The sequence below is a fragment of the Procambarus clarkii genome, chromosome 1 (assembly GCF_040958095.1).
Source record: "Procambarus clarkii isolate CNS0578487 chromosome 1, FALCON_Pclarkii_2.0, whole genome shotgun sequence".
NCBI lineage: Eukaryota > Metazoa > Arthropoda > Malacostraca > Decapoda > Cambaridae > Procambarus > Procambarus clarkii.
In genome coordinates, this window is record NC_091150.1 from 47,283,287 (window position 1) to 47,308,693 (window position 25,407).

Here is a 25,407-nt window from a genome sequence, read left to right on the forward strand (position 1 = left end):
GAGGGATGCTTGTCGTGAGCGATACAACAATAACACTGGCATCGGAGGCGTCCGAGAATTTGGGAGAACCCGCGAGACGCTAGGAAGCACCATGTGGTTTTGCTCGTTAATTTAATAGAGGTGAAGCTAGTCAATAGAGTCAAATTTGCTGCGAGTGGCTTGCTCGTTACTCGAAATGCTCGTAGATAGAGCCGCTCGTTAAACGAGGTGCCACTGTAATTACCTAAGTGTAATTACCTAAGTGTAGTTACAGGATGAGAGCTACGCTCGTGGTGTCCCGTCTACCCAGCACTCTGTCATATAACGCTTTGAAACTACTGATGGTCTTGGCCTCCACCACCTTCTCACCTAACTTGTTCCAACCGTCTACCACTCTATTTGCGAAGGTGAATTTTCTTATATTTCTTCGGCATCTGTGTTTAGCTAGATTAAATCTATGACATCTTGTTCTTGAAGTTCCAGGTCTCAGGAAATCTTCCCTGTCGATTTTATCAATTCCTGTTACTATTTTGTATGTAGTGATCATATCACCTCTTTTTCTTCTGTCTTCTAGTTTTGGCATATTTAATGCTTCTAACCTCTCCTCGTAGCTCTTGCCCTTCAGTTCTGGGAGCCACTTAGTAGCATGTCTGCACCTTTTCCTGTTTGTTGACGTACTTCTTAAGATATGGGCATCACACAACAGCTGCATATTCTAGCTTTAGCCTAACAAAAGTCATGAACAATTTCTTTAGTATATCGCCATCCATGTATTTAAAAGCAATTCTGAAGTTAGAAAGCATAGCATAGGCTCCTTGCACAATATTCTTTATGTGGTCCTCAGGTGATAGTTTTCTATCTAGAACCACCCCTAGATCTCTTTCTTTATCAGAATTCTTTAAAGATTTCTCACATAATATATAGGTTGTGTGGGGTCTATGTTCTCCTATTCCACATTCCATAACATGACATTTATTAACATTAAATTCCATTTGCCAAGTGGTGCTCCATATACTTATTTTGTCCAGGTCTTCTTGAAGGGCATGACAATCATCTAAATTTCTTATCCTTCCTATTATCTTAGCATCATCAGCAAACATGTTCATATAATTCTGTATACCAACTGGTAGATCATTTATGTACACAATAAACATCACTGGTGCAAGAACTGAACCCTGTGGTACTCCACTTGTGACATTTCTCCATTCCGATACATACGTACGTACGTGCGTGCATACGTGCGTGTGTGTGTGTATATATTATATTATATTATATATACATATATATATATATATATATATATATATATATATATATATATATATATATATATATATATATATATATATATATATATATATATATATATATATATATATATTAGTATATTTTGGTAGCAGTCTTTCCTGTAGACATATATTATTAAATATGACCGAAAAAGTAAGATTAATAATTCTAACACGAATTTTCTCAATCTTTCGTACATTACGCTTCACTGTTGGAGGTAAATCAAAAATCACTTCTCCAAAATTCATTTTTATTTCTAGTCTGACGCGACACGGGCGCGTTTCGTAAAACTTATTACATTTTCAAAGACTTCACAAATACACAACTGATTAACTTGCGTTTCTCTGATTTTATATCTACATTTGAGTGAGGTGGGAAGGGTGATGTGGCATTAACACAAGACAAAACAATAGGGGATATTAATAGGGTATTAAAAGTATCAACACAAGACAGAACAGAAACAATGGGTATTGAATAGAAGTGTTTGTAGAAAGCCTATTGGTCCATATTTCTTGATGCTTCTATATTGGAGCGGAGTCTTGAGGACCAATAGGCTTTCTACAAACACTTCTATTCAATACCCATTGTTTCTGTTCTGTCTTGTGTTGATACTTTTAATACCCTATTAATATCCCCTATTGTTCTATCTTGTGTTAATGCCACATCACCCTTCCCACCTCACTCAAATGTAGATATAAAATCAGAGAAACGCAAGTTAATCAGTTGTGTATTTGTGAAGTCTTTGAAAATGTAATAAGTTTTACGAAACGTGCCCGTGTCGCGTCAGACTAGAAATAAAAATGAATTTTGGAGAAGTGATTTTTGATTTACCTCCAACAGTGAAGCGTAATGTACGAAAGATTGAGAAAATTCGTGTTAGAATTATTAATCTTACTTTTTCGGTCATATTTAATAATATATATATATATATATATATATATATATATATATATATATATATGCGAACAAGCCTGAATGGTCCCCAGGACATATGCAACTGAAAACTCACACCCCAGAAGTGACTCGAACCCATACTCCCAGAAGCAACGCAACTGGTATGTACAAGACGCCTTAATCCACTTGACCATCACGACCGGACAAAATGAGGTGATAGCCGAGGCTATATGAACCACCCCACCGCCGGCACTCGGATAGTTATCTTGGGCATAGCATTTTACCAAATCACCTCATTCTTTGGGGCACACGTGAGGAACACAAATGCGAACAAGCCTGAATGGTCCCCAGGACATATGCAACTGAAAACTCACACCCCAGAAGTGACTCGAACCCATACTCCCAGAAGCAACGCAACTGGTATGTACAAGACGCCTTAATCCACTTGACCATCACGACCGGACAAAATGAGGTGATAGCCGAGGCTATATGAACCACCCCACCGCCGGCACTCGGATAGTTATCTTGGGCATAGCATTTTACCAAATCACCTCATTCTTTGGGGCACACGTGAGGAACACAAATGCGAACAAGCCTGAATGGTCCCCAGGACATATGCAACTGAAAACTCACACCCCAGAAGTGACTCTGTTGCATATGTCCTGGGGACCATTCAGGCTTGTTCGCATTTGTGTTCCTCACGTGTGCCCCAAAGAATGAGGTGATTTGGTAAAATGCTATGCCCAAGATAACTATCCGAGTGCCGGCGGTGGGGTGGTTCATATAGCCTCGGCTATCACCTCATTTTGTCCGGTCGTGATGGTCAAGTGGATTAAGGCGTCTTGTACATACCAGTTGCGTTGCTTCTGGGAGTATGGGTTCGAGTCACTTCTGGGGTGTGAGTTTTCAGTTGCATATGTCCTGGGGACCATTCAGGCTTGTTCGCATTTGTGTTCCTCACGTGTGCCCCAAAGAATGAGGTGATTTGGTAAAATGCTATGCCCAAGATAACTATCCGAGTGCCGGCGGTGGGGTGGTTCATATAGCCTCGGCTATCACCTCATTTTGTCCGGTCGTGATGGTCAAGTGGATTAAGGCGTCTTGTACATACCAGTTGCGTTGCTTCTGGGAGTATGGGTTCGAGTCACTTCTGGGGTGTGAGTTTTCAGTTGCATATGTCCTGGGGACCATTCAGGCTTGTTCGCATTTGTGTTCCTCACGTGTGCCCCAAAGAATGAGGTGATTTGGTAAAATGCTATGCCCAAGATAACTATCCGAGTGCCGGCGGTGGGGTGGTTCATATAGCCTCGGCTATCACCTCATTTTGTCCGGTCGTGATGGTCAAGTGGATTAAGGCGTCTTGTACATACCAGTTGCGTTGCTTCTGGGAGTATGGGTTCGAGTCACTTCTGGGGTGTGAGTTTTCAGTTATATATATATATATATATATATATATATATATATATATATATATATATATATATATATATATATATATATATATATATATACAGTATATATATACTGCATATATATATATATATATTATATATATATATATATTTATATATACAGTATATATATATATATATATATATATATATATATATATATATATATATATATATATATATATATATATATATACACACACACATATATATATATATATATATAGACATATATGCACTAACTTGCCTGAACACGCAAGTTTGAAGTTAAACTAACTTTAGACACACACACCCACCAGGGACTCGAACCCTCGCCAGCACAGATGCTGCAACAACACCTGGCATGGCAGGTATGCACTGTACCCACTACACCACACTCAGAGCCTTAAAAGGGATGGAAATTTTGGGGTATTAAGCCCCCACCTCTGTCCCCCAAGACCACTAGAGTAGGTGAGAGGTCCTTGACGTTTTCCATCGAGAACCTGTTCATATGGGAGAACACTGTGTCCATGAGCACATGCATGCCGACGAATCCAGTCGTCATCTCCGACGACAACTGGGTTCGAATCCTGCAGGGTTCAATAAAAAGCTTTTGACAGTCCCCCTCACAAGGTACCAGGCTGAACTGCTGGACAGGAAACAAAGGGTCATAGTCAGAGAGGATATGTTAGGCTGGAGAAAGTCGTGTTCCGCAAGGCTTTGTTCTAGGACTGTTGCTCTTTCTATTTAATGTAAATGACCTACCAGAGAGAATAAGTTTGTACATGTCAATGTTTGCAGACAATGCAAAGTTAATGAGGAGTAAGAAATGAAGAAGACTAGGGTGTTGCAGAAAGACCGAGACAAACTTCAGGAGTGAGCAGATAAATAGCTGCTGGAATTCAATCCAAATAAGTGTAAAGAAGCAAGGATGGATAAAGGGAATAAAAGTTGAGAGATTTGTAATTGGATTAGTACCAGATTTGAGATGGGTCAGCTATAAGGATAGGTCGAAGGAACTCTCCCTCACAACTTAATAAGAAGAAATAAAGGGAATATGATCACTACATACAAGATCCTGAGGAGGAATATTCATTGTGAACAAAGAAAGATTATTGCATTTAAAATAAGGTAGGACAAGGGGACATCAGTGGAAGCTGGACACACAATTGAGTCATAGAGATGTAAAGAAATTCTCTCACCCTCTGGATGTTTGGCAAGTGAAATGTATTGAAGGATATGGCTGTCTAAAATAATTCCATTCACAACTTAAGAAAAATACGATGAAAACCTAAATGTTGAGAGAGGCAATTAGCATGCCAAGATTAAATGGCTAGAAGGTAGGGCATGAAGAGCTAGATCTCACTCCCCCAGTCATTACTAGGTAAGCACTGATATGTAAGCAACACTCCAAAAAACCTCACCTGGTATAATGACCACATGGAGGACAAAGCCATAGGACATGCAATGGCAAAAGATTGCAGGACACTGAACCAGAGAACAAACAGTAGTGAAGCCCTAATCCCCAAGGAATTACACCCAACCAAAAGCCCGGACACGAAGCCATGAAAAATTTGTAGGAACGAACAACGCCCCAAGAAACCAAGGTTGAACTGGCTTCTAAGGATAGGTACCCTGAAAGCAAAGGAGCCAAAAGCAGGAAGAATGTGAAAACAGCCACTGCACAAACTTGCAACTAGGAAAAGAGTCGACAAAGACCAGAAGCTACTGTGACCACACCAGATAGCAAAGAACACCCGCATAATTCCTAGACAGCCAAAAAACCAGCCAGGGGAAACACAGAGACAACTGCCCACCCGGCCAAACAAGAGTGGACCATAAAAACAGACCATCTGCGAGCACAGGTGACAAACCCACAGAGCCAATCCAAAAAAAGCAGAATCATGTTAACAACCAAGGCTAGCCTCAAATGGTAAGAGACTGAAGCAACCTGCACACAGAAAACCAAAGACCACCAGAGTGCAGGCAGAGGGGAAACCAAACCACAGCACACATGGAAGACAGGGGCCCTGCAGAGATACTCGTGAACCACTGTATTTTCAAGTGTTCGTGTATTTTTATCTTGGCACATGCCAGATGAAAACACTTCCCAAACTTGAAGCACCAAGGGGTTCAAACCACAATACCTCAACCGAAACAACTAGAACAGGATGTGCACAAAGGTAAGAAAGATTCTATGAAACAAATCCAACCTAAAGGTGGTTGGGCATTGTGGTCAAACAGTCATTTTTTACGTAGTACTTAAAAGGGGGGGACTGAGTAAAATGAAATGAGCCTTCTTGAAATCAATCTGGGCTATCTGAGTATCAATCAATCAATCTGAGTATTCTCCAGAGTCTTCCTAGTACCATTAAGAGCTGGTAAGAATATTCCAAGAGTTCCCTGTTATTTCAGTGCAAAATGTAGACCTGTTGTCTGTGTTCCATAGGAGCACATAGGAACAGCTGGGTCTGCCTAAGAGTTCATTAGTGGTACAGCTCAGGAAGCGTTCATATAAGCTTATCATTATCATACTTAGGTAAAAATTATTTCTATACTATATACATACTCACCTGCATGTTAATGGCAGACTTATTTTCTTGATTATAAAGAGCTAGAACGCCATTTTCTGTCAGGACGAACTTTGGTTTTCCACTCATCTTTTCTGAAATTACAACATTTTAAAATTATTATTTAAATAAAATTCAGAGTACAGTACACTAATGAACAAATCCACAAGGGCCGTGACGAGGGATCCAGTAAGTTCAGTAGAACTTCAGTTTCAACCCTTTTACCCTGTCGTAGCTCAGTCGATTAAGGCAGTGTCTGGGATGCTCCCGGACGCAGGTTCGAATCCTCGCCACGGCCCTTGTGGAGTTGTTCATTTGATGCATCACGTTAGTGTGATCTCTGTGTGTGACAGTACACTAAATAAAGCAAGATAAAAACCCAAATTTGTGTATATTTGAAATTTATGTAAGGAATTTACACCAAGTCTTTCGCACTCTCCTGAGAGCTTTATCAAGGTCTGAGTGTGTGATTAGGACAAGACTTACATCTCAACATTTAATGAGGCTGCTATCCTGGGTTCAATCCTCTTTCTTTTTGACCGCCTGACCATGTCACCTCTAATCTAAACTGGCAATGTACCTGCAGTAATGCCTTCCATGGAAATATGGTCATGACCTTTCTGTAATCCTGCTGTAACGTATGATTATATTACGTTGTTGGGTAGATTAGATACACAGCATTTAGTGGATTTTCATACTGTATTAATTTAGTAGTCTTGGATACAGCAGTGTCGTAGACGTTGAGACGGAGCTTGGAACAGAGCAGAGAGCTGAGTGAGGCCAGAGTGGCTGAGCTCTATGTGGGAGAGCATTGTAGCTCGATGCAGTCTTAGTCTGCTGTCTGTTCAGTGTCAAAGCTGTAGCGTCTAGGGGTCGATTAGAACTGCATACGCCGAGTGCTACATTCTTGACTGTCTAAATTGTACTGTTCGCTATTCTCATATCACTTGCTTATATTTGGTGACTACACCTCAGCTTTCTCCAATACGATAGGAGGATGGAAGAACTGTTACTTGTAATTAGGGAAAAGATTATAACTTCTGTAATTAGTGCTAATTAGTTATGCCATTAAGATAATGAGATATTGGAGCGAGTATAAGGTTTACTCGCTACACTGCTATTCTGGGAACTGGAGTTGTTATTAGTCGAAGTAAAATTTTCTGCAGGATTACAGAAATGACACATGACCACATTTCCGTGGAAGGCAGGTACATTGCCAGTCAGGATTAGAGGTGACATGGTCAGGCAGTCAGTAAGAATAAGAGGATAATAAGCATTAGACGTTGAGATGTAAGTCTCGTCCCAATCACACACTCAAGACCTTGATAAAGCACTCAGGAGAGTGCGAAAGACTTGGTATAAATTCCTTACATAAATTTCACATATACACAAGTGTGGGTTTTTATTCTATGTAATTATGTCTGTGAGAAGACATTACCATTACTAAATAAAGCCTTAGCAGTACTTGCATAGAACAATATTTTACTTTGCAACACAGCTCCTGCCATATATGCTGTATTACTTACATTTTTATATTTTTGAACTATAAATCTTCAGACTAAAAGCTTACATATCACAGCTAAATAGTAACACAGTATAGCATAGTACTACATAAAACTGAACATACTACTCAACAAGTCACTTATCATATTCAAAGTTCACACTCTTTTCAAAATATCAAGCTCCTGGGTATTGTCAGAACTGTATGAAGGATGTTTAGAGTATAATCAACAACATTTTAGCAAGTATAGTACTGTACTTGATTTGATTTAATATACTGTACTGTATTTCAAGTTGCAACACTCAAAATTATGAAGCATCTAAACTTCTGGACTACCAGAAAGCACTTAAATTGTACTTGTAGAATCAAGAAGAGAGATCTTTTCTAACACACAGATGAAAAAATATAGATAAGTAAAATTTCAAACCTGCACAACAAATTACAACATGGCTACACTTCTGGAATGAGAGAGATGGCAGGAAGTATAAAATAAACCCAATGAAGAGCTGGGGTGTCATAAGCACAAACAGAGAATACAGCATAAACATCAGAGGTCCCCAATTCTTCAACACCCTACTAACAAATATAAGAAAAATAGCTGGAAAAAACAGCAGAACCTTTTAAGCAGAAACTTGACAAGTTTCTGCTGCAGTTACCACCTCAGCCTGGCTGTAATGGCTATGTAACCCTGCAGGCTACGAAGACAAAGAGGTAATCCAGGTAATCTCCAGAGAAAATAATTATAAAAGTAGTAATATCAAAATCAACAGGCAATCATCACTTTATATACTCCTTCCTCCTCACATGCGTGTGCATGCATGCCTGCACACGCTTATGTATATACTGTATACAGGTTTTCTGAATGCTTCCACTGTCTGTTCGTATAGTCTACTGTAAATATATATATAAAATATCTTATTAGAATAGCAACTTGCAAATACTTGTAACCACATTGAAAAGCAAGTTACAGTGTAAAGACAACACTGACTACAGCACTTGTGTCAAGATTGCATGTTTTTTTAATTTACCTGGATTGTACCTGAATAGGGTTCTGGGAGTTCCTCTATTCCCCAAGCCCAGCCTAGGGCAAGGCTTGACTAGTGAGAGCTTGGTCCAACATGCAGGTGCATGTGACTCCGCATGCCCACATATCCACTACAGCCTAGTTGGGTCTGGCACTTTTATTTTATTGTTATTTTATTTTATTTATGCCGTATGTACAAGAGTTCTTACATTCTTGTAAAGCCACTAGCACACACAGCATTCTGGGCAGGTCCTTAATCTTAATTTTCCCTGGAATACAATACCCCAAATCTTTTAACAACCAGGTACCCATTCACTGCTGGGTGAAGAGACAAACAGTTAAGGATTGGCATCTAGTCAATCCTCCCCAGCCAGGATACGAACCCAGGCCAAATCACTTGCAAAGCGCGGGGAGAGTGCATTACCATCTTACTTCAGGTATAATCACCGATAGCACTACAGACCATTACCCCACATTTCTCTTAACTAACATTAGCAAACCACCTCTTGAGTCAAGAGAGATACGTTTTAGACTACACAATGAAACTGCTATAGACAATTTTATAACTGCTACTGATAATGTCAACTGGGAGTCCGAGCTAGGTAACATAGAGGACATCAACCTAGCAGTTCAATCTTTTCTTCAAAAAACTCTTAGCCTTTATAATACCCACTGTCCTATGCTTACAAAACAAGTCACAACCAAAAGGCTTAACAATCCCTGGCTTACAAAGGGAATACTTAAATCTATTAATAAAAAACATGATCTTGAGAAGAAGTATAGGTTAGGAATTGTCTCCAAAGAATTCTCAAAGAATTACTCATTATTGCTGTCTAAGATAATTAGACGAGCCAAAACTAAATACTACGAAGATAAATTTACCCAAATAAAGAGCAACATTAAACAAACTTGGAGAACAATTTCACAAATATTGGGATCAAAGAAGTCTTTAAATAACAAACCGACTCTCCTGTCTAATAACGATGGTCAGCTTTCAGCCTCTGATTCTGCTATTGAGTTCAATAGGTTCTTCTCTTCCATTGGTTCATCCCTTGCTAATGATATTCCATCTTCCAGTACTGACATTAAGGACTATCTTACAGGGAACTATCCACAGTCTCTGTACCTAAAGCCTATTAATTCCACTGACGTCAATGAGACAATCCTTTCCCTTAAAACCAAGTCTGGTGCCCTTGAGGAGATACCAACTTTAATCTACAAAAAAGCCTCCAGATCTTTAGCCCCTGCTATTGCTTTGCTCTTCAACAAGTCACTTGAACTCCAAACCTTTCCAGATATTCTAAAAAAAGCGAGAGTAACGCCTGTCCACAAATGTGGTGATCTCACAGATGTTAACAACTACAGACCTATATCAATCCTGCCAAACTTGTCAAAAATTTTTGAAAAACTAATCTATAAGCAGCTTTACTCATATCTAGCCAAACTCAATATACTTAGCCCTTGCCAATATGGCTTCAGGCCCAAAAAAAGCACTAACGATGCACTTATTAGTATGCTTAACTCGATTCATACAGCTCTTGATAAAAATGAGTTCCCTGTTAGGTTATTTGTGGACCTGCGTAAAGCTTTCGATACTGTCAACCACCAAAACCTTCTTCTTAAATTACATCATTATGGTGCCAGAGGACACTCCCTACAATACCTCAAATCCTACCTTACTGACAGGCTCCAATGTGTTTCTGTGAATAATACAATTTCTCCCACCCTACCCATCAACATTGGTGTTCCCCAGGGCAGCATACTTGGCCCTCTCCTCTTTCTGATCTACATTAATGACCTTCCAAATGCCTCCCAACACCTCAAACCAATTCTATTTGCTGACGACACAACCTTCATTTACTCCAGTCCTGATCCCCTTGCTCTAAATGCCACAGTAAATACTGAGCTAAATAAAGTCCATCTGTGGCTAACTGCCAACAAACTCACCCTTAACATTGACAAAACTTTCTATATTCTGTTTGGCAATAAATCCTCTAATCAAATAAATCTCAAAATAAACAATACCCAAATTTATAACAAATTAGATGGCAAATTCCTTGGCATTTTCATTGACCACAAGCTGAATTTCCAGGGACACATTCTAAACATATCAAAAAAAGTTTCAAAAACTGTGGGCATTCTTTCTAAGATCAGATATTATGAACCACGCCCTGCCCTGGTGACTCTCTATTACTCCCTTATCTATCCATATCTCAACTATGGTATTTGTGCTTGGGGCTCTACTACCCAAAATCACTTACGTCCTCTAATTACTCAACACAAAGCTGCTATAAGGACAATATCCAATTCTGGCCCCAGACATCACTCGGTACCCCTACTCAAATCTCTGAATATGTTAGACATTAAGTCACTGCACATTCTCTCATGTGTATTATACATATATAAAACGCTAAACTATAATGCCAATCCTGATCTCAAAAGCTTCATAGAAGGTTGTAACAGAACCCATGAGCACCACACCAGAAATAAATACAGTTTTGATATTCCTAGAGTACGACTTAATCAAACCAGAAATGCTCTACAAATCAAGGGGCCCAGAATGTGGAATGACCTTCCCAACCATGTTAAAGACTGTACCTCTCTCAACCAGTTTAAGTTAAAAACGAAGCTATACCTAATAAATTCCCTGTAACCTACCTTACCCCTCTGTTGTCAACCCATGTATGTTTTTTTTTTTTCAATTCAACGCTGTTTGAATGTAATTTTCTGTAATAATTTGTAATTGTATTTGTGCTGCTTTTTCAACAATGTTCCCCCCTCTTTTACCTCTATTTTTATTTGTACTCAACACATTTTATTCTTTTTACCCATTAGTTTTAAGCTTTAGTCATTAGTGTTTTTTCCTGCCCGAAACGCTTTGCGTAATAGTGGCTTTAGGCATTGTATGTACTAGCTCTATCTATAAAGCCAACAAACTTTGTAAAATCTCTTTATGTATGTACCTTTACCTAAATAAAAATTATTATTATTATTATTATTATTATTATTACCATTGCGCCACGGGGACTGCACGTGGACTGCTACAAGGCCACAGTAACAGGATACTTCTTGCAGAAAACTGTTCAGTTTTTCTTGAAGACTTCCACTTTTGTTTTGGCAATATTTCTTATATTTGCTGGGAGGATATTAAACTATGGACTTCTGATGTTCATAATGTTCTCTGATTATGCCTATGGTACTGCTACTCCTCTATGGCTACTGCTACTGGCTCTATTCTGCATTTCCTTCCATATCATTCACTCCAGTATGTTGTTTTCAAAATCTGGTGTGTTAAGCTAATATTTTTATATTGTCAACATACATGCATTTAAAATCAAACATTGACTATTGAAAAATCCTTTCTGTTGGGATAATAGCTTTCTAAGCTAAACACTGGTTTGCTAAGTGCTAAGTGAAGTGAAAAATCGGATGAGAAAAAGTTGCCCTAGTGTTTACAGTGCAGAGAAGAACATTCAAGATGGCCACTGGCAAGGGGAAAAACAAAACAGAGCTTGATTTTGAGGGATTCAATGAAGAAAGCATTGATATTAGCAGTCTACATAACAAGTTGGTAAATTTAGATACTATAGTGAACTCTCATGTAGAAATAATTAGTAAATTGAAAGAAAGTAATGACCATTTGAATAGCAAAGTTTTATGTCTTGAGGGTTTAGTGAAAGACTTGTGCAAGGATAAGAATCAATTGGAAACAAATTGCAAAGCCATGGAAGAAGAAAATAAACTCTTAAAAATAGCTTTGGAAGAAGTTAAAGTAAATTTAAACATAAATGACTACAATAGGTTAGGCAAGGAAATTCAACAGGAGAAACAGCTTTTGTCAGCACAGATGGAGGAAGTTACACAGGGAATAGAACAGTGCAAGAAAGATATGCAACTCACCTATGCACAAGTGGCCAAGGAGAAGGAAAAAATAGAAGAAGCAGTAAAGGAAGTCAAACACTGCAGCAACCGAGATAAAACAAACATTAGGCTGGAAGTGAAAAAAGAATTGGCATCTAACCCGAAGTTGGTGCAAAACACAGTTGATCGGAGTAAGTCCCTGATCATTTTTGGCTGCAAAGAAAAGGCGATAACATCTAGGTCAGAAAGAGCTGTAGAAGAAGCTAAAGTAGTAGATAAAATTGTTGGCCTCGTGGAAGGTCTTACAACCATAGAGAATGTGTGCGACTACAGGAGAATAGGCAGGTACGTAAAAGGGAAAGATCGACCTTTGAGGATCATCCTAAACGGTGCCAAACAGATGGAAGAAGTACTAAAGAATGCTAGAAAATTGCAAAGTGATGAGGATGGGAAAGGGTGGTCGTTAAGACGAGATCTTTCAAAAGAAGATAGAGAGAAGCTGAAACTGAACCTCGCCGAGGCAAAACATTTAAATGAGAGCAGGAATGAAGAAGAAATAAATTCTTTTTTCTACAAAGTGATAGGGGTAGGCAAACCAGTAAAGTGGTACATAAAGGCAAACCAACAAAATCAATAGAGAGAGGGGGAGTGAAGAATAAGGAGAGGGGGAACAAGTTCCTGAAGATTGCATACACCAACATAGATGGAGTGAGATCGAAGATACTGGAGTTAAGTGATGTAATACAGCTGCAGACACCAGACATTGTTGCACTCACGGAGACAAAACTTGAAGATGTTATTTTAAATGAGGTCATATTCCCAAGGGGCTACTCAATTTGGAGACGGGACAGAAAAATTAGGAAAGGCGGTGGCGTTGCTGTGCTGGTGAAAGAACACCTAAAGGTGAATGAAATAATGACTGCCAATCCATAAGAAGTTGACATAATAGCACTAGAGATCTGCCATGAGGATGATAAACTAATGATAATAAATGCATATAGTCCACCGCCAAGCAGCACATGGTCAAAGGAGGAGCTAGATAGTAAACGTGAAGGTCTTATAACAATAATGAGAGAGATTATAGCGAGAGCAGATAACGATAGATCACGACTGTTGATAGTCGGTGACTTCAACTTGAAATCCATAGACTGGGAAGCATATGAAGCTAAAACAGAAGATTTTTGGACCTGTAAATTTGTAGACCTCATCCTGGAAACATTCTTGTATCAACATGTTAAACAAGCTACGAGGATGAGGGAAGGGGATGTTCCCTCCATGCTAGATTTGATATTTACCAGGAAGGAGGAAGAGATATTTGACATTCAGTACCTTCCTCCCTTGGGTAAAAGTGACCATGTCTTTTTGGGAATAAAGTATGCAATGCGTTATAAGCTGGAAGAAAATAAGGAGGTTGAAGCAGTTGAAAAACCAGACTTTAGGAGAGGACATTATGGTGACCTTAGAAATTTTTTTAGTGAGTATAATTGGACAGACTTGATGCTAGGCAAGGAAGTGAATGAGATGTATGTCAAGTTTTGTGAAATATATGATAAAGGCACAAAAAAAATTATTCCAAAACAGAGATGCAGAACTAGGAAACAGGATTGGTTCAATAGAAATTGCGAGAGGGCTAGAGACCAAAAGACACAAAAATGGAATCAATACAGGAAGAGGCCGAACCCCCAAACATACCAGCGATACAAAGATGCGAGAAACAACTACACGGCAGTGAGGAGAGAGGCAGAAAGAAATTTTGAAAAAGGGATTGCAGACAAATGTAAAACAGAACCAGGTCTATTCTATAAATTCATAAACAACATATTGCAGGTAAAGGATAATATTCAGAGGTTGGAAGTGGGAAATAGATTCACGGAAAATGAAAAGGAAATGTGTGAAACACTGAACGAAAAGTTCCAAAGTGTGTTTGTACAAAGTGAAATCTTTAGGGAACTAGATACAATAAGAATTCCAGAGAACAACATAGAGCACATAGAGGTGTCTAGAGACGAAGTGGAAAAAATGCTCAAGGAGCTCAGTAAGAACAAAGCAGCTGGCCCAGATGGCGTTTCACCATGGGTTCTGAGAGAATGTGCATCTGAGCTCAGCATTCCACTTCACTTGATCTTTCAGGAATCCCTGTGTACAGGAATCGTAGCAGACGTGTGGAAACAGGCTAACATAGTTCCAATCTACAAAAGTGGCAGCAGGGAAGACCCCCTCAATTATAGACCTGTATCATTGACAAGTGTAATAGTGAAAGTATTGGAAAAACTAATCAAAACTAAATGGGTAGAACACCTGGAGAGAAATGATATAATATCAGACAGACAGTATGGTTTTCGATCTGGAAGATCCTGTGTATCGAATTTACTCAGTTTCTATGATCGAGCCACAGAGATATTACAGGAAAGAGATGGTTGGGTTGACTGCATCTATCTGGACCTAAAAAAGGCTTTTGACAGAGTTCCACATAAGAGGTTGTTCTGGAAACTGGAAAATATTGGAGGGGTGATAGGTAAGCTTCTATCATGGATGAAAAATTTTCTGACTGATAGAAAAATGAGGGCAGTAATCAGAGGCAATGTATCGGAATGGAGAAATGTCACAAGTGGAGTACCACAGGGTTCAGTTCTTGCACCAGTGATGTTTATTGTGTACATAAATGATCTACCAGTTGGTATACAGAATTATATGAACATGTTTGCTGATGATGCTAAGATAATAGGAAGGATAAGAAATTTAGATGATTGTCATGCCCTTCAAGAAGACCTGGACAAAATAAGTAGATGGAGCACCACTTGGCAAATGGAATTTAATGTTAATAAATGTCATGTTATGGAAGTTGGAATAGGAGAACATAGACCCCACACAACCTATATATTATGTGGGAAATCTTTAAAGAATTCTGATAAAGAAAGAGATCTAGGGGGTGGTTCTAGATAGAAAACTATCACCTGAGGACCACATAAAGAATATTGTGCAAGGAGCCTATGCTATGCTTTCTAACTTCAGAACTGCATTTAAATACATGGATGGCGATATACTAAAAAAATTGTTCATGACTTTTGTTAGGCCAAAGCTAGAATATGCAGCTGTTGTGTGGTGCCCATATCTTAAGAAGCACATCAACAAACTGGAAAAGGTGCAAAGATATGCTACTAAGTGGCTCCCAGAACTGAAGGGTAAGAGCTACGAGGAGAGGTTAGAAGCATTAAACATGCCAAAACTAGAAGACAGAAGAAAAAGAGGTGATATGATCACTACATACAAAATAGTAACAGGAATTGATAAAATCGACAGGGAAGATTTCCTGAGACCTGGCACTTCAAGAACAAGAGGTCATAGATTTAAACTAGCTAAACACAGTTGCCGAAGAAATATAAGAAAATTCACCTTCGCAAATAGAGTGGTAGACGGTTGGAACAAGTTAAGTAAGAAGGTGGTGGAGGCCAAGACCGTCAGTAGTTTCAAAGCGTTATATGACAGAGTGCTGGGAAGACGGGACACCACGAGCGTAGCTCTCATCCTGTAACTACACTTAGGTAATTACACTTAGGTAATTACTGGTCCAACCATGCCTTAGGAATATGCATCAGGCTTCCAAAACACTCTTGCCTACAGAATGCAAGATCCAAAATCTGGCTCTGGCTCTCTCTCTCTCTCTCTGAAGCAGGAGAAGCTTGGGGATCAAAGATAAACCCAAACCAAGAAAAACCTCACACAAAAGCATAAGCGTAACAAAAGAAGCAACTGCTTGAAGAAAATTAGGTACCAAGGATAATGATGCCAATGATCATTGCAACAACGTAAAAACACTAACCATGTGGCACCATGTCACATGAAGATCCTGTGTATCGAATTTACTCAGTTTCTATGATCGAGCCACAGAGATATTACAGGAAAGAGATGGTTGGGTTGACTGCATCTATCTGGACCTAAAAAAGGCTTTCGACAGAGTTCCACATAAGAGGTTGTTCTGGAAACTGGAAAATATTGGAGGGGTGACAGGTAAGCTTCTATCATGGATGAAAAATTTTCTGACTGATAGAAAAATGAGGGCAGTAATCAGAGGCAATGTATCAGAATGGAGAAATGTCACAAGTGGAGTACCACAGGGTTCAGTTCTTGCACCAGTGATGTTTATTGTGTACATAAATGATCTACCAGTTGGTATACAGAATTATATGAACATGTTTGCTGATGATGCTAAGATAATAGGAAGGATAAGAAATTTAGATGACTGTCATGCCCTTCAAAAAGACCTGGACAAAATAAGTATATGGAGCACCACTTGGCAAATGGAATTTAATGTTAATAAATGTCATGTTATGGAATGTGGAATAGGAGAACATAGACCCCACACAACCTATATATTATGTGAGAAATCTTTAAAGAATTCTGATAAAGAAAGAGATCTAGGAGTGGTTCTAGATAGAAAACTATCACCTGAGGACCACATAAAGAATATTGTGCAAGGAGCCTATGCTATGCTTTCTAACTTCAGAATTGCATTTAAATACATGGATGGCGATATACTAAAGAAATTGTTCATGACTTTTGTTAGGCCAAAGCTAGAATATGCAGCTGTTGTGTGGTGCCCATATCTTAAGAAGCACATCAACAAACTGGAAAAGGTGCAAAGACATGCTACTAAGTGGCTCCCAGAACTGAAGGGCAAGAGCTACGAGGAGAGGTTAGAAGCATTAAATATGCCAAAACTAGAAGACAGAAGAAAAAGAGGTGATATGATCACTACATACAAAATAGTAACAGGAATTGACAAAATCGACAGGGAAGACTTCCTGAGACCTGGAACTTCAAGAACAAGAGGTCATAGATTTAAACTAGCTAAACACAGATGCCGAAGAAATATAAGAAAATTCACCTTCGCAAATAGAGTAGTAGACGGTTGGAACAAGTTAAGTGAGAAGGTGGTGGAGGCCAAGACCGTCAGTAGTTTCAAAGCGTTATATGACAAAGAGTGCTGGGAAGACGGGACACCACGAGCGTAGCTCTCATCCTGTAACTACACTTAGGTAATTACACTTAGGTAATTACCAAGGTCTCCAGAAGGCTCTGCTAGCTTACTCCCTCTCACAGATCAACCAAACAATCTCTTCTCTCTATATGAAAGACAAGAAGGGGTAAAATAAAATTAAACACAAGACGATCAACAAAGCTGGTTTTCCAGCTGTTAAAACCATATACAGTACAGTACTGTACTGTACAGTATATGATAAGGTTAGGATATATTAGCTTAGGTTAAGCTGTGTTAGACTATGACGGATTAGATTTGTTTGGGTTATGTAAGGTTTGGTAGGTATTAATCTCTGTTGCCAGGCTTTCTTGTGTACAATGCAACTTGCACTCAGAAGGGAATAGGGTGAGGACAGGGAGCTATTGAGGTACCCACTAGAAAGGGACATTTTATTACAATCAACATTGAATTTTTGGGAGACCCCATCATTACCTGTTAGATGAGGTTCTGGGAGTTCTTTCTAGTCCCCAAGCCTGGCCCAAGGCCAGGCTTGACTTGTGCTTGACTTAGCCCACCAGGCTGTTGCTTGGAGTAGCCCGCAGCCCACATACCCCCTACAGTCCGATTGGTTCGGCACGTCTTGAAGAAAACTATCTAATTGTTTTGAAGATGTCCACAGTTGTTCCAGCAATATTTCTTATACTCGCTGGAAGGATGTTGAATAACCATAGGCCTCTGATGCTTATACAGTGTACTTTGTGCCTATGGCACCCCCTCCTCTTCACTGGTCCTATTCTGCAATTTCTTCCTTATCATTCACTTCAGTATGTTTTTATTTTACTGTGTAGATTTGGGACCTGGCCCTCCAGTATTCTCCACGTGCACATTATTTGATATCTCTCTCGTCTCCTTTCTAGTGAGAACATTTAGAGAGCTTTGAGACAATCCCAATAATTTAGGTGTTTTATAGCATCTATGTATGCTGCACTGGAATCTTAACAGATATATGAAAAAAGGTAAACCTAGTTCCAATCTACAGAAATAGTAGCAGGGAAGACCCTTTAAATTATAGATCCATATCAATGAAAGTGTAGTAGTCAAAACACCAGCAAAAATAGTTAAAACAAATGGATAGAATACCTGGAGAGAAATGATATACAGTAATAATAATGACAGACTATGGTTTTTGAACAGGAAGATTCTGTATGGCAAGGTACAGTACTGTACTTAGTTTTTATGATAAGAGCCACAGAGATTCTACAGGATTTTTTTGTTTTTAAAGAGATAGTTGGGTTGACTGTGTTTATCTGGACCTTAAAAAGAGTTTTGACAGAGTGCCACACAAGAGGCTGCTTTGGACACTAGAACATGGTGGAGGGGTGACAGCGACACTGCTGACATAGCTGAACAATGTTCTAACTGCCAGAAAGATGAGGACTGTAATCAGAGGCATTGAATCCAACTGGAGGAGCGTTACTACTGTAGCAGAGTACCACAGGGTTCAGTTCTTGCACCAGTAATGTTCATCATCTATATAAACAATCTACTAGAAGGAAAACAGAAATATTTAAACATGTTTGCTGATGATGCTAAGCTACGAGGGAAGACAAGAGATTTAGACACTTGTCATGCCCTTCAAAATGACCTAGACAAAATAAGTATTTGGAGCACCATGTTGTAAATGGAATTCAATGTGTATAAATGCCATGTTATGGAATGTGGAATAGAATAAAATGGGCCCCGCACATCCTACAAATTATGTGGAATGGAATTAAACTCTAACAAGGAAAAAGATTTAGAAATGGTTCTGGTTAGTAGAATGCCACTTAAAGAGCACATAAAGAATACTGTGCGAGGACCACATGCTACGCCTTCCAACTTCAGAATCGCTTTTAAGTACATGGATGGTTAAATATTAAAGAAGTTGTTCATGACTATTATGAGACCAAAACTAGAATAAACTAGAATTATATGCAATACAGTAGTTGTATGGTGCCCGTATCTCAAGAAGCACATCAACAAACTGGAAAAGGTATAAAGTCATGCAACAAAATGGTTTCCGGGACTGAAAGACAAGGGCTGAGGAGAGGCTACAGCTATTATATATACCAAAGCGAAAAGACAGAAGAAAAAGAGATGATATGACTATTATGTACAAAATAGTTATGGGAATCAACTAAATTTATAAAGAAGAATTCTTGAAACCTGGAACTTCAAGAACAAGATGTCATAGATTTTAGCTACAGAAACAAAGCTGCTAAAAAAAATTATAAAGTTGTTAATTTTTGCAAACTGTAGCAGATGTTTGGAACAAATTATGAGGTGGTGTTAGAGGTCAAAACTGTCAGTTGTTTCAAATCATTGTATGACAAAGAGTACTGGGAAGATGGGATGCCACAAGCATAGTTCACATTCTGTAACTACACTTAGGTAATTACAGAGTTAACAAGGTCTCAACCCAAAGAGCAGTAGTAGTTTGCAAATATTGTACTATAATGTGGCTACAGGACAGAATATACGATGCACCCTAGCCAGACAAACCATGCATCAATGACTAATGAATCCTTCATAGAGCAGAGGCCTCATTCTTAGCTAAGTAAGTAATTATCAAAAGAAGGCACCAAACCGGGAAGGCTATGTAGCACTCATTCTTAGCCAAAAACAATGCCAAAAGCTGTGGCACACAAAACCATCACTGACCCCAGACAGAACAACTACACTTCTGGCTGAGTGGGAAGCTTCCCAAACAAACAGCAATAGACCACACTTAAAAAAATGAGTCTTACACCAAGAGAAAACCCAAAACTTACAAGATAAAACTCTAAAACAATAAATAGACCAAGAAGGTTCTGTAGGAGTGTGAATTGGGCGATGACGGAATGCCCAAAACAGTTGGTGGAAAAGGGGGGAACAAACACATCCAGCTCAAATGCCAGCAAGAGAGGGGCTCACCAAGGCCAAATGATGAGAGGCAACAGTACTAGGCATGAACCAGAATATCAAGGGCCAGGAAAGAAATGACATAAGCAGCTAAACAGAGGACAGATGTGAGAGAGAAAGAGGAAGAAGGCACAGCAAATACCTGTAACATACTACTACCTCAAAGAACAACACAATTATGAGCCTAAGATCCCATAGAGACCACATGACACACATACAAGTGTCGGTGCACAAGGTCTAAAAACTCCATAAGTGATGTGCTTGGCATGACATGTGATGTGTCGGGCGCAGTTTATATATGCCAGTTATTGTGTTGCATGCCAAGCCTGGTGCACGTGAGGCACCAAACCTGGTGCACGTGAGGCACCAAACCTGGTGCACGTGAGGCACCAAACCTGGTGCACGTGAGGCACCAAACCTGGTGCACGTGAGGCACCAAACCTGGTGCACGTGAGGCACCAAACCTGGTGCACGTGAGGCACCAAACCTGTTGCACGTGAGGCACCATGCCTGGTGCACGTGAGGCACCATGCCTGGTGCACGTGAGGCACCATGCCTGGTGCACGTGAGGCACCATGCCTGGTGCACGTGAGGCACCATGCCTGGTGCACGTGAGGCACCAAGCCTGGTGCACGTGAGGCACCAAACCTGTTGCACGTGAGGCACCAAGCCTGGTGCACGTGAGGCACCATGCCTGGTGCACGTGAGGCACCATGCCTGGTGCACGTGAGGCACCATGCCTGGTGCACGTGAGGCACCATGCCTGGTGCACGTGAGGCACCATGCCTGGTGCACGTGAGGCACCAAGCCTGGTGCACGTGAGGCACCATGCCTGGTGCACGTGAGGCACCAAGCCTGGTGCACGTGAGGCACCAAACCTGGTGCACGTGAGGCACCAAACCTGGTGCACGTGAGGCACCAAACCTGGTGCACGTGAGGCACCAAACCTGTTGCACGTGAGGCACCAAGCCTGGTGCACGTGAGGCACCATGCCTGGTGCACGTGAGGCACCATGCCTGGTGCACGTGAGGCACCATGCCTGGTGCACGTGAGGCACCATGCCTGGTGCACGTGAGGCACCATGCCTGGTGCACGTGAGGCACCATGCCTGGTGCACGTGAGGCACCATGCCTGGTGCACGTGAGGCACCATGCCTGGTGCACGTGAGGCACCATGCCTGGTGCACGTGAGGCACCATGCCTGGTGCACGTGAGGCACCATGCCTGGTGCACGTGAGGCACCATGCCTGGTGCACGTGAGGCACCATGCCTGGTGCACGTGAGGCACCATGCCTGGTGCACGTGAGGCACCATGCCTGGTGCACGTGAGGCACCATGCCTGGTGCACGTGAGGCACCATGCCTGGTGCACGTGAGGCACCATGCCTGGTGCACGTGAGGCACCATGCCTGGTGCACGTGAGGCACCAAGGCTGGTGCACGTGAGGCACCAAACCTGGTGCACGTGAGGCACCAAACCTGGTGCACGTGAGGCACCAAACCTGGTGCACGTGAGGCACCAAACCTGGTGCACGTGAGGCACCAAACCTGGTGCACGTGAGGCACCAAACCTGGTGCACGTGAGGCACCAAACCTGGTGCACGTGAGGCACCAAACCTGGTGCACGTGAGGCACCAAACCTGGTGCACGTGAGGCACCAAACCTGTTGCACGTGAGGCACCAAACCTGGTGCACGTGAGGTACCAGACTTGGTATGTGTGACGTGCCAGGCCTGGCTGTAATGCGACAGGTTTGGTACATGTGACATGATAGGCCTGTCATTAACGTGCCAGGCTTGACAGTACCGTGCTTGGCCTGGTAGTAACGTGCCTGACCTAGAACGGTCTAGTACGTGTGACATAACAAGTACGGTTTGTGTGACGTGCCAGACCTGCTGGTGACCATGGCTCACCAAACAACATAGCAACCACCTCAAACACTCTCTCTCTAGTGTACTGGTATTGGGCGTAGTGGTAATACATATGGTACAAGTGTGACGTACGAGGGAGGTGTGGTTGTGGCCAGAGCAGCAGTAGCAGCAGGAGAAGAAGACTCGGCAGCAGGAAACAACAGAGGTAAGGGCCGCCACTCTTGTGTTGACACTCTCCCTCACAAACACGTCTCGCTCAAATTATCCACAAATAACAAACTCAATTTATATATTAATTTCTTGCTACTTTGAAGATTAAAATACTTTTTTATAAGAACATTTACATATTAATGTAGTAGTAAAAAACATATATATAAAAAATGCACGAACTTGAAAGTTTGAAAACTTAGATGGTGAGCGGGGCAGGTCCCACCTACTGACCCGCCACCATCTTTTGCCGTCGTCGGAGACACCAAGCCTGATTCAACCTGTACAGTACTGTCCTTAGGCTTGTCGACTTCACCCCTCCTGAACTACTGACTTTTCCCAGGATGCAACCTAAAACAGTTACCTTACTCCTGATTACCTATTTACTGCTAGATGAACAAAAGCATCAGGTGAAAGGAAATGTGCATAGTGGTGTGTCCGGCACAGGAACTGAACGCGGAATTCTGACTTGTGAGCCGACGACCTAGACTACTGTGCTACAGACCCCGCAACTATGTATTTTCCCACTGCTATTTATTTCTCTGCCCGCCTTTCAGGAAGACATTAGCAAACTACAGGAGTGGGCAAACAAATGATTGTAAGAATTCAATCCCAACACATGTGATGAACAGGAGAAGTGAGAAAGCAACAACAGGAAAAAAATTTCAGATTGGATATAATCACAATACTAACACCATAGGCACATCTAAATAAGGAAACATCAGTAGTATACAGTACATAAAAAAAGCTCGCGAACATTAAAATGTCATTTAAAACCTAAATGAGTACTCTTTCCAGTCTCCGTGGTGTAGTGGTAAGACACTCACCTGGCGCTCCGCGAGCGCTTTGTCACGGGTTCGTATCCTGGCCGGGGAGGATTTACTGGGCGCAAATCCTTAACTGTAGCCTCTGTTTAACTCAACAGTAAAATGTTTACTTGGTTGTAAAAACGATTCTTCGCGGCGGGGATCGTATTCCAGGGACCTGCCCGAAACGCCACGCGTACTAGTGGCTGTACAAGAATGTAACAACTCTTGTATATATCTCAAAAAAAAAAAAATCTGCACAGCTCTTGTTAAGCCAATGCTGGACTTTTTTTTTTTACCTGATTTACCCGAGGGCCACTAACCCTAGTGGCCTCGACGAGAACAGGAAGCCGGCGGCTTGTCAACCCCCTCCCCTCCATTTGTCTTGATGATCTTATCCAGATATGTTTTAAAATTCAGCACAGTTTTGACAGTTATGCCTTTAGCGAGTAGGTGGTTCCATGGATTAATAGCCCTGTGGGTGAAAAAGCATCTCCTCTTCTCAGTCCTACACTGTGGCTTGTTGAGCTTGAAACCGTTGAACCTTGAAATACTACGAAGATAAATTTACCCAAACAAAGGGGCAACATTAAGAAAAAATGGAGCACAATTTCACAAATATTGGGATCAAAGAAGATTTTAAATAACAAACCAATACTCCTGTCCAATAACGATGGTCAGCTTACAGCCTCTGATACTGCTATTGAGTTCAATAGGTTCTTCTCTTCCATTGGGTCATCCCTTGCAAATGATATTCCATCTTCCAGTACTGATGTTCAGGACTATCTTACAGGTAATTATCCGCAGTCTCTGTACCTAACACCTGCAAATTCCACTGATGTTAGTGAGATAATCCTTTCCCTTAAAACAAAGTCTAGTGCCCTTGAGGAGATACCAACTTTAATTTACAAAAAAGTTTCCAGATCTTTAGCTCCTGCTATTGCATTGCTCTTCAACAAGTCACTTGAACTCCAAACCTTTCCAGATATTCTAAAAAAAAAAAAAACGAGAATAACCCCTGTCCACAGATATGGTGATCTCACTGATGTCAACAACTTCAGATCTATATCAGTCCTGCCAAACTTGTCAAAAATATTTGAAAAACTAATCTACAAGCAGCTTTACTCTTATCTAGCCAAAAACAATATACTTGTCAATATACTCTTGTCAATATGGCTTCAGACCCAAAAAAAGCACTAACGATGCACTTATTAGTATGATTAACTTGATACATGCAGCTCTTGATAAAAATGAGTTCCCTGTTGGGTTATATGTGGACCTGCGTAAGACTTTTGACACTTAACCACCAAAACCTTTTTCTTAAATTACATCATTATGGAGTCAGAGGTCATTCCCTGCAATACCTCAAATCTTACCTTACTGACAGGCTCCAGTATGTTTCAGTGAATAATTTAATTTCTCCCACCCTACCCATCAACATTGGTGTCCCTCAGGGCAGTATACATGGCCCTCTCCTCGTTCTCATCTATATTAATCTATATTAATAACCTTCCAAATGCCTCCCAACATCTCAAACCAGTTCTATTTGCTGACGACACAACCTTCATTTACTCCAGTTCTGACCCCCTTGCTATAAATGTCACTTTGAATACTGAGCTAAATAAAGTCCATCTTTGGCTAACTGCCAACAAAGCCACCCTCAACATTGACAAAACTTTCTATATTTTGTTTGGCAATAAATCCTCAAATCAAATTAATCTCAGGATAAACGATACCCAAATTTGTAACAAAGTAGATGGCAAATTCCTTGGCGTTCTCATTGACCACAAACTGAATTTCCAGGGACACATTCTAAATATATGAAAAAAAGTTTCAAAAATTGTTGGCATTCTTTCCAAGATCAGATATTATGTACCTTTTTTTTTTTTTTTTTTTAAAAAAGATATATACAAGAGTTGTTACATTCTTGTACAGCCACTAGTACGCGTAGCGTTTCGGGCAGGTCCCTGGAATACGATCCCCTGCCGTGAAGAATCGTTTTTTCATCCAAGTACACATTTTACTGTTGTGTTAAACAGAGGCTACAGTTAAGGAATTGCGCC

At 40.6% G+C, this 25,407-nt stretch overlaps 1 protein-coding gene across 2 annotated transcripts in view; it reads right to left on the bottom strand.

Moving 5' to 3' along the window:
* Positions 1-22,581, bottom strand: part of LOC123773290 (E3 ubiquitin-protein ligase TTC3) — a 241,840-nt gene extending 219,259 nt beyond the window's left edge. Inside the window, exons 1-2 of one of the 2 annotated variants that reach the window (XM_045766935.2) lie at positions 22,464-22,581; positions 6,164-6,255 (exon numbers count right to left, since the gene is read on the bottom strand). In XM_045766935.2, coding sequence (XP_045622891.1) covers positions 6,164-6,250 — 87 coding nt within the window. In that variant the 5' untranslated portion in view covers positions 6,251-6,255; positions 22,464-22,581. Of the gene's footprint in view, positions 1-6,163; positions 6,256-11,696; positions 11,716-22,463 lie in introns of those variants that run through there. The other variant, XM_069307431.1, reaches the window with a different exon arrangement.
* Positions 22,582-25,407: the final 2,826 nt, after the last annotated feature.